Source organism: Phytophthora infestans, genomic scaffold (genome assembly GCF_000142945.1).
Source record: "Phytophthora infestans T30-4 supercont1.13 genomic scaffold, whole genome shotgun sequence".
Lineage (NCBI taxonomy): Eukaryota > Oomycota > Peronosporomycetes > Peronosporales > Peronosporaceae > Phytophthora > Phytophthora infestans.
In genome coordinates, this window is record NW_003303746.1 from 1,797,436 (window position 1) to 1,807,877 (window position 10,442).

Here is a 10,442-nt window from a genome sequence, read left to right on the forward strand (position 1 = left end):
TGCGACGCTTGTACCAGCTCAAGGATGAAGACTTTGTCGTTGAAGGTGGCCTTTCTGTGGCACGTCATTCCTTCGAAAGATTGAAGACGAGTGTTTCACATTCACCCATCCTCAGGCACTTCGATCGGTCGAAAGAAGTTCACGTCATGCTCTTTGCGAATGATTGGGTGTTGAGCACTACGCTAATGCAAGAACATGAAGGCAAGTTACACCCCGTACGGTTCCTCGGTCGGGTGCTTAAGGAAGCCGAGATGAACTACCATCCAGCGGAGAAGGAAGTTTTGGCGTTACTTCTGCTGTTGAAGATCTGTTACGTCCAGCTGGCAGGAAAGACGCTACATGTCTATACACGATTCTCGACGTTAGAGTGGGTGCATAAGTCGAAGTCTCTCTTCGGACGCGCGGTCCAGTTCGCAGTGCTACTATCGCAGTGGCACCTTAAAGTGCAGCGCGTGAAGGAGAAGGATGTCGCCTTTGCACAGCTACTGCAGTCAAGCATCACGAGCTTCGTTGACCTGGAAGACTCGCTCGCGCCGGTGGCGCCTCCAAACAAGGGTTCCCCGGATATTCGAATGAACCCCGCGTTGCTGTACGCCAGGGTTTCCCGTAATTACAGCGGATTCGTCATGTCTTTTGACGGATCAGCGAAGACAGAGAAGTACGGTGGCTACGGGAGTTGTTCATGGGTGCTGTGGAGCCTTCCTGAGTGGAAGGTAGTGATTGCTGCAAACGCTTACCTCTCGGCTACCACGGTGAATGAGGCAGAGTATACAGGTATGATAAACGGTGTCAAGGCTGCTATTGCGCACGGTGCCGAGGATTTAGTCATCGTTGGTGACTCAAGGCTCGCGATTCAACAATCACTAGGGGTGATCGCATGCAGGAAGGAAACTTTGCTAGCGCTGCTGAATACTCACAAGGAACTCACGGCCAAGCTTCGATCAGTTAAATATCTTCACGTTGTATGAGAATACAACGCGGCCGCGGATTCGTTAGCCACTGAAGCGCTGGAATCAAAGGTCAGTCGGGTAATCTTGGCTGAAACTCGCAAGTCGGAATTGGCATCACTGAACCGCATCCAGGAAATGATCTACGAGCCGGATGAAGACTCGGTAGATGTTTCGTCACAAGGAGCAGAGCGTCAAGTACATGTACTGTCAGGCAGCGAGTCTTCAAAGTTGAAAACTTTCGAAAATTTCGTGGTTGATTACAGTTCACCAAAGTGCGATTATGGTAATATAGCAGTGATGACTCGGCGACAGACGAAAGCCAAGAAACGCGTCAGGTTTGCAGATGAACACTCGGAGGATGTCTCATAAGCTCAAGAAGAGCATGAAGAACGACGAGAGACGTCCACCGAAGATTCAATCGGCCAGGATTTGCCAGACCATTCTCACAAGACTGTACCAGCGGCATTTCCGATGCGGAAGATGTTGACCCGGTAGCGATACAGCGGGAGCGACGCAGACGGATACTAGTGGCACAAGACGAGGAACAGAAGTGGTTTAGCATCAAGAAGGTGCTTCAGGGCCAAGCACAAGAGCTGAGTTACAAAGAAGCTCGAGATGCCTGGAAGTATGCTGACCGGTTCGTGTTATCAGAAGACGGCGTGCTTCACTATCTTGGATTGAATCGTCGGTACGACCACGGTTGGCAAGAGGAGACCAAGCTGCGGCTTGTGGTACCAACAACGATGATTCAAGAGGTCCTGCAAAACTGTCACGACTCGCTGGAAGGAGGACATCAAGGTGTGGTGAGAACGTTCCACCGCGTTAAGTCCGATTATTATTGGATCGGCTTGTACGCTGACGTGGAGAAGCACGTGAAGTCCTGTCCAGATTGCAGCTCGAGTAAAAGCCGTCCACAGCTTCGTGGATACTCACCTGGTAACGTGCTAGCCGAACGACCTTTCCAGATCGTCTCGATGGATTTTGTGATCCCACTACCGAAATCTCGTAGGGGCAACACGGCGTTGCTCCTATTTCAGTGCTCGTTCACGGGATTCGTTATTGCCAAGGCTATGTCAGATACGACTGCACTGAGTGTTGCCCAAGTGTTCGAAGAATGTGTGTACCGACGGTTCGGAGCCCCATCATTAATAAGGCATGACCGCGACCCACGCTTCATGAGCGAGGTGTTCCAAGCGTTCGCAGAGATGATGCAGTCAAGATCAAGAGCGACTTTGAGCTATCGGCCACAGGCTAATGGACAGCAGGAACGCTCGGTGAAGTCAGTGATGGGGTCCGTACGGGTGTACGCGGAAGACCCTCTACAGCAAGATTGGGACGAAATCGCGGAGAAGCTAGTATTTGCTATTAATACTTCTCAAGACACTACGAGGAAGGAAACGCCGTTCTACCTCGTTCATGGTTGGGATGCGCAGTCGACGTTGCGGGCAATGTCGTCATCACTCAAACGAGGACTCGGCAAGCAGTCTGACGCACTGGCGTGGCGGCGTGAGATCAATCGACAACATGAGGTCGCCCTCACTATGGCCAAGGATTATCAGGCCGTAGAAAAGGAGTGAAGGGCTAAAAAGCATAATGATGCTCTGAGTCGACTGGAAAAAGCTGCTGTACCTCAACCAAGTGGAAACGAACACTCGGCGAACCCCCCCAGAAGCTTCGGAAGAGATGGAAGATCCTGCAAGAGCCCCACCAAGATCTCTTTTTGAGATTGGGAGCCGGGCGTGGTTGTACATGGAGCGCGTCAAACCGGGCTTGACGAAGAAATTAGCTCACCGATGGCATGGACCTTTTCGGATCAAGCGCAAGGTGGAAGAGTTTGCGTACGAGCTGGAACTGCCTGATCGAAGTGGGTATCGCTTTTACCCAGTAGTGCATGTGTCAAGACTCAAGGCTGTCAACGAATTCAACATTCGACCGAACACTCGGTTGGTACTTGACGCGACTAATGAAGCAAGACTCGACTTCGATGAGGAACTACTGCCTGAGGACAGCTGGGAACCAGATCAAGTTGCCGGTGAATATGAAGTCGAGGCCATCCTCGACGACAGAACACCACTAACGACGAGCACGGAGCGTGCTGTACGCGAGTTCAACGTCAAGTGGGTGGGCTATGAAGATACAACTTGGGAACCATCATCAAACTTGTCATGTGGAGGTCTGCTGTACGACTATTTGCGAGCCAAGAAGAGCGAGAATCGGCTGCAGATGGCGCAGGTGGCGGACGAAGACTAGCGTGACTGGATCACGTGTGAACTGTCCACAGGGCGATGCAGCCTGTGGTACCAGACGAAAAACGTTACTGCAACAACAAATTGTATATGCATTTGAAGAACAACATGAACATGATTACGCTGTGGAAGTGGATTAAGAATAAGAAAACATGAATGCCGACCGGAGAGCGACCACTGAAAACGAAGTCACGCGGGATACTTCAACAGTTGGCTGAGATACTGGAGAACGTCGTGGAACATGCAGCGAGGACATCATCGAAACCAACAGCAGTCTCGAGGCGACGCTGAGTGTGCATATCGCCGTGGAGAGGAGGCGCAACGCTGAGCTGCACTTGGTGACGAGCCATTGCAGTCAAGTACGGGATAATCGAGGTCATCATGTGATCGACCGATGCCTCCGTACTTTCAGCCAGCATGGCGCGCAGCGAAGCTTCGGTGAGTGGTGGTGGACCACCAGCTGGGGCAGGAGGAGCAGCAGGAGCCATCTCCGCGGATTCAGCGACGACGGGGAGTGCTGCAGGAGCTACCGCAGGGAGTGAAGAGTCCGGGGCAGGAAGCGCCGAAGGACCAGTTGATGACGCCGCTGTCGGAGGAAGTGTAGCAGACTGAGGGACGTTCGATCCCTCGGCCTTGCCCTCCTGAGAAACAAGTCGAGTAATGCGAGGTGATGAGCAAGGTGCCGATGATTCAAGAGAAGGATGAGCTGACGTACCTCCAGCTGTTCACGTTCGCGACGTCTACGAGGATTGAGACGCTGAAAAGCGTCGGACACGGCTCGATTCAGACGCTTGGACATACGGTGGCGAGATGGTGAATTGAAGAATGAAGAAATGTCACAACGGGCACCAGTACCGTGGCTTCCATTGCGACAGGGGCAGTTGTGGTGTAGTGATTTCTCCGTAGTTGCGGATTATCACCCGTCGACAAAGACGTGACACCGCCCAAGTTGTTCAAGCGACGAACCCTCGGTCAGGTGATGTACGGAGACGCTAAGGTGCAAGGGACTCGACGGCGTCACCTCCGAGTTTTCAACAAGTATCGGATACGGGCATATGTCACTGAATCAAGGCTGTCCTTATTATTAACAATGGACTGGCCGGATTCGCATTCAGCGGACCATCTACGGTACGAACCCTCAGTGGCGGTTGGGATGAGTTCGCGGAAGACTCAGCGACCTTTGGAAGACACGTTCACCGTCTGGGACAGGGCGCGGACCGTTAAAGATGCTCATGCGACAGTGCAGACGACGCTTGGCATGCAAGAAGATCCATAACGGATCATTGTTCACTTGATATTTGTATACTTGATTAGGACTTCTTATTAGGAATAGACCCGAAAGGGTAAGCTTAAATACAGAACAGAATTTCCACTCAAGCACACAGAGCGACGTCCCGATTCAAAGTAAGCGTCAGGTCAAGCTTGTTTGAGTGTGTTATGCCTGTCGGTGAACTCGAAGCTCTGTAGCGAGGGTTCATCCGGCAAGGCCAAGAGACTTTGTGTATTGGCCGATTATTATCGGGAGGTTTTACGTGACGGCTTATTGTTGCCTATTTGCACGACTGGGAGTGCTTGAATTGCCTCCCTTTTATCTCTTCCAGCCAAGTGTTGAACACTCGGTGATCTCGTAAAAGGCTTACCCGTGCCTGGTACCCTTCCGCTGTTGGGACCACGAGGATTCAAAACACCTGCTAGCTTTGCTCGTGCTAGTAGCGTGTTCTTATTTTACTGGTTGGCCTATATAAATAGTTTACAAGGTCCAGTTTGTCCCGGTGCAAGGGCAGAACTGGGGTCTTCAGGTCCGCCCGAACGATCGTTTACTATCCTAGTAGACGTATTGTTGTGGGAGCATCCTAACTACATCTGTAGCTAGAGTTCACGTGGGATTTCCAACACCACAGTATACCCGTGGTCAATCATCAATGATTGCAAAAGCTGGTTCTCTATGAGATGGTCGCTGGTGGGCACCGGATGAGCTTAGTTTGGCACAGATTGTCATCGGGTGGTTGCAGGCGGTCAAAACTGTCTCGTCTCATGAATCTCCAGATGGTCGCTCCAACACGTGCCGTTAGTAGTATCATTTTCTCTCAGAAAAAAATATGAGGTAATATTTGTAAATTAGCTGATGTACCTGGTGATATTATCACTTTATTAACTTCGCCGATTTTGAAGTTACCATTTACCCCTGCTCGAAAGGCCGACTTCCGTAAGCGCAAGGTTCAGTGTGACATCCCGTCGCAGACTGGCTGTGAGCTTATATACATTTTGGATACGTTTTAACCCCTTGAAACCGGTAGCTGTATAAGCTGCGTTACGATGTGTCGGCTATGTGACCGTTACGCTGTAGTGGGCCACACCATTACATAAGTAGGTAAATTTATATTACAAAAGTAGGTGCAGCAGCACACGGCTAGCGTGTGCTGAACTGCCGTCATCCTATTGGTTGATATATGGGGAGCCAGACCCATTATCAGCCAATAAGGGGTTGACGTGTATTTGAGTGTTCAGGGCAAGCTGCCCTGGACCTAAATAAAAACAGAGTTGATTTTCCTTCAGACTAAGCACTTGGATTCACTATCGTGAAACTTGCACGCTTCCTCATTATTACGTGTAAGCTAGTAACGGACACTCTAGGCCCGTTACACCTGGTAGCACTTTGTAGTCCTTCCCATGACCAAGTTCACAATGAGCCAAGGCCAGACGTCTGAAGCTTCAGGGTCGACCCTAGAGCATGCTGCTTTCCCTCATCTCACTCGTGTCGAGTGGGAAGCCTTTCACCGCCTTGCGGCGGTGTCCGGTGAGGCTGTTGTCGCGTCGCTGCTAAGCTCAGCGACTCCCGATCAACAACGTCAAGCAGCTCAAGAGTTCATGAAACGCGAGCTCGCCGACGCGAATCGGCGAGCGACAACTCCCTCGCGTTCCTCGAAGAATGACATCGTCAAGTTGGAGACGTCAACCTACTCCGGTGAAGGAGCGAATCGCCTTCCGTTGAATCGCTGGTTTCGCGAAATCGACATCGCTATCGCCTCGAGGATGATCGAGGCGCAAGGAGCGAAAGTTAACTTCTTACTTTCCCGACTGGCCGGGAAAGCCAAGGAGTGAGCGCTCGGCAAACTGGTCGTCAACAACGATGCGTTCTCCACCCTGGAGGCCCTATAGAGTGATCTTCGTCTCGCCTTCGAGCCTCCACAAGACGAGTCCCGAGTGCGCGCAGAGTTCTTCGCTCTGCGACAAGGCAAGATGCCCATGCGCGACTACGTCCAGAAGACACGCCACCTCGCGTCCTGCATCGTCACCAATCCGATTGACATGGCATCTCAAGTCCACGTCTTTGTGTTCGGCATGCGTGAAGGCATGACGCGATACTGTTTGACTCGAGCGGAACCCTCCTCTCTCGAGGAGGCATTTGCTCTCGCACTTCGTGAAGACTACGTTGTGGCGGCGTAGTACGCGCGGGCAATGTCCGCGGAAGCTCAAGAGTCAGCTCCGGAGCCGATGGAGGTCGACGCGATTGACGCGTCGAACAACCGCCGTCGTGCAGTCCCTCGTGCGAATGGTGGTCGTCCCAGTCGATCCCTCACTTGCTTCCGCTGTCGGAAGGTTGGACATCGCGCGGCTGAGTGCCGCGCGCCCGCGCCAGTACTCGCGCATACCGTCGATGCCTCTCCTACCGATCAGCCAAAAAACGGCCAGGGCCAGTAGGGGCGGGGCGCCCTACTGGCTGGAATGGAGGTCCGGGTTCCCCGGTGGTTCTAGCCCTCGTGTGCTACACGCACACTTCAATGCCACCACAGCGTCGGGCGACTCAAGACTGATCATCATCAGCCTCCATGTCGCCGGCGCCCGACGTCCACTACGCGCGCTTGTGGACTCAGGAGCGACAAACAACTGCTTCCGTGAGTCGTGTCTGTCGACGCTACCCAGCGAAATCGCTGTCCGCAACGGTCGCGGACAGGTTGTAGTCAAGCTTGCTGACGGAAAGCCGCGCCACGTCGCGCGGCGCGAGATTACGCTGCCGTACACGTTCGACGGCTTTCGCAGCAATGGCGACTCCCTCGTGATTGAGATGAACTACGCATTTGATTGCATCCTGGGCATCCCGTGGTTGTATCGGTATCAACCAGAGATTGACCAGCGTCCATTTTAACCCTTTCGCGGTGCATTTTTCGCCCTTTAGCACCATTACCAAAACAAGGTGGAAAATGGGCTTGTAAAAGGGCAAATTTTGCGCCCTTTTAGCTTTTCCTCCAGCTCTGCCTACCGTGTTTCATAACTAGGTACCATACGCGCAGAGCACGACAAACAAAGCATTTTCAAAGGATTTTCAATTAAGTATACCGAAAATTAGTACTAAGCTTAAAAAGAAGTGGTACTTTTTTACAACGAGGCCGTAAATCACGGTACTGTAGCCCACATCTTATCTCGCTAATACCGTGGACCACACCATATACACTTTTTGTCTCAAACTTACGTCGCTGACGATGGCAGGGCTCGTGGAGAAGCTCGTGAACATTGTGGGGCGGTGCGTCCTCTCCCTACTGCCTCTCCCTCCTTCTCCCGCTAAACACCTACGCTCATCTATCTGTGTCCAGCGCCTTCTACTCGGACGAGCATGTCGTCGTACTCAGTGCCTTAATTCGTGAGAAGTTTATGAAGGTCCAACTTTGTCGTCTAGTTCAAGTCGTATTACGAGCATATATATTCTTACTACTATCGTTTCTTGTGCAGGACGACGAGATGGGGAACGCTGTGAACCTACAGACGCGTCAAGTGCGCAAAATCATGAACGAGCTGCACCAAGACAACCTCGTCTGCGAGTCAGTGCCCTCTACAGCCCGTAAACGCCGCCGGCTGGAGTAATATTATGCTCATTTTATATCATGTATATTTATGTATTAGGGAGGTGCTGAACGACAAGCGGCTGGGCGGCAGCTCGTCCACGTCGTACTGGTACATTGACTACAAGTACTTTGTGGACGTGGTACAGTACCGTTTGTACTTGATGCACGAGCACCTTAAAGACAGCGAGCAGCTGGAAATCGAGCGACAAACATTCCAATGCAGCGATCCAGAGTGTGGGCGAGAGTACACGGCACTAGAGGCGCAATTACTGCTGATGCCCGGCCAGTATCAGTTCCGCTGTGGCCACTGCAATGAATTGCTACTGGAATGTGACAACAACGATCGACTGTTGCGGGTCCAGAGCTTGCAGCGCAAGTTTAAGGACCAGATGAACAAGCAGAACGGCTTGCACGAAGGCATTTACGAGGTGTTACGTCGTATTGGCGACTTTGTCAAGGAAGGACACGTGCTGCCGAACAATTTGCCCAGTGACAACCGCGCTGCTGGCCTTGGAGGTAACAGCGCTCGTGCTGCTAATGCTGCTAATGGAGGAGGCGGTCGGGGAGGAGGCGGGGGAGGCGGCGGTGGCAACCGCGGAGACGATCAGAACAGCCAGTCGTACCTGTACCCGTACGGCGCACAAGACCAGGAGATTATCGTCGATATCGCAGGCAACGACCAGGCTGAGGACGAGTATTTAACGAGCAGAGAGCGGAAAGAGGACAAGGAAGCAGCCAGCCAACAGGTCGCAGCTCCCCGCGCGCTACCAGAGTTCTTGCAGGGCAGCTCTATCAGTGGACATATGGCAGCGAAGCACTTGCAAGCTGCTGCTGTGGCAGATGAGAAGCCGATGTCGATGGAAACGAGCCTCCAAGGGGTGGATCCTCTTACTCAGAGCGAGATGACGGAAGAACAGAGACAGGAAGCGTTCAAACGCGCATATATGGCCGAGCTGGAGAGATACAACGAAGAGAACCACGAAGGAGAAGTGCAGGTGCAGGTAGACAAGCAGGGCTGGGACGCCGAGATGAACGGCGACGCGATGGACGAGGAAGAGCTAGAGGACGTCGAGTGGGAGTGGTGCACAGACGACGAAGGCGGCGTCAACGACGTGGAAGTCACGGTCAATGGCCAGCCCAAGCGCTTGGACGGAGTGGACGACGAGGATCTGCTTGATATGACGGAGGACGAGTTCCTGGTAAGTCTCTTATGATGCTTAGTTGATGCGAACGACTGTGCTAATGAACGTTGCGTGTCCTTTACAGAGCTGCTACCGGATGTGTCTTGCTGAGAGCGGCGCGTCTTAATAGCTGGAAGAAAAAAAGCTTTGTACATTTGGCAGCCCGTGATTGAAACAATTTAGACAAATGGATGGAAACTGAATTGCTAAATTGTGTTTTTGTATGCTTGGTGGTCTTGACAGGACTTCGCGTTCTGAGGCGGATGGTGGCATTACTGCGGGTATCCCGGTTCGTCGTCAACGAAGACTCCTCTGTGGTGGTGTCTGATGCTCGTGATGGCGGTGATCTGTCGTCCATAATCCACAGGTTTGTTGCTTTGCTGCGGCTCTGGAGGCGTCTGGGACGTGGTCGCTTCACGCTTCTGCATGACGGCAATCATCGGGTCGGTCGAGTACATCCAGGATCGCTGCGCCAGCGTGTCTCGCTGGGGTTCGGAGCACTTTCGGTAGATTTCACCCATGGCGCCTGAAGCTGCCTTGCCGCGTTCGACGGCTCGTCCACCTGGTCCTCCTGCTGCGATCATGGCCCCACTAGTCGATGTGTACGAGGGTCTTGACGACGCGAAGTGGTTTACATGGACGCGATGTTGGGTCGAGATCATGCTACGATCGGGCTCTGGATCTGGCACGGGAAGGACGGAGCGAAAACCTCGACTATAATCAAGATACGCAGTCTGACGGATAGCCTCATCGACGTTGTTATCGTTGATCATACGTAGCTTCGGGCGCTGTACAACAAGAACAAGTCAGCTCCAGACAGTTTTCAGTAAAGGACTTGATGACGTACCGGTATGATCGGCTGGGCTCCGTTGAAGTCCGTTCCATGAGTCGTCTTGAACTCTTTCTACCACCAGAGTGTGCCAATAAGAAGAGATGCTCATTAAGACAAGAGGTATCCATACGCACCACTCTGTCACGAGGAAGCACACCGTTCAGAGGATCTGCGCGCTCTTCGTACCAGTTATCTATAGAAACCCGACAAAAGTCAGCACCAAGCTGGCAAAACTGAAGAAGTTCTTTCACCGCACCATTCAAAGTTTCGCGGTGGTAGCTCTTTAACGCCATGACTTTTTCTATGAGGTCGATGCTGTTGCGAATTCAAGCGAGTCGATGCTTCGTGTCGAGCTCCCTAAGAATAGGGAGCGACAAGATTAGCGCTGACAA

General features: G+C 52.4%; 2 protein-coding genes across 2 annotated transcripts; one reads left to right on the top strand and one right to left on the bottom strand.

Annotated features, from left to right (window-relative positions):
• Positions 1-7,660: 7,660 nt before the first annotated feature.
• PITG_08403 (uncharacterized protein) lies at positions 7,661-9,345 on the top strand (the record flags this gene model as incomplete). Its single annotated transcript, XM_002903741.1, has 5 exons — positions 7,661-7,718; positions 7,789-7,852; positions 7,925-8,013; positions 8,096-9,236; positions 9,304-9,345. The coding sequence occupies 5 exons, from the start codon at positions 7,678-7,680 to the stop codon at positions 9,343-9,345; spliced, it is 1,377 nt and encodes a 458-aa protein (XP_002903787.1).
• Positions 9,346-9,490: 145 nt separating this feature from the next.
• PITG_08404 (cleavage induced hypothetical protein) lies at positions 9,491-10,343 on the bottom strand (the record flags this gene model as incomplete). Its single annotated transcript, XM_002903742.1, has 4 exons — positions 9,491-10,006; positions 10,066-10,122; positions 10,185-10,243; positions 10,307-10,343. The coding sequence occupies 4 exons, from the start codon at positions 10,341-10,343 to the stop codon at positions 9,491-9,493; spliced, it is 669 nt and encodes a 222-aa protein (XP_002903788.1).
• Between the last annotated feature and the right edge of the window lie 99 nt (positions 10,344-10,442).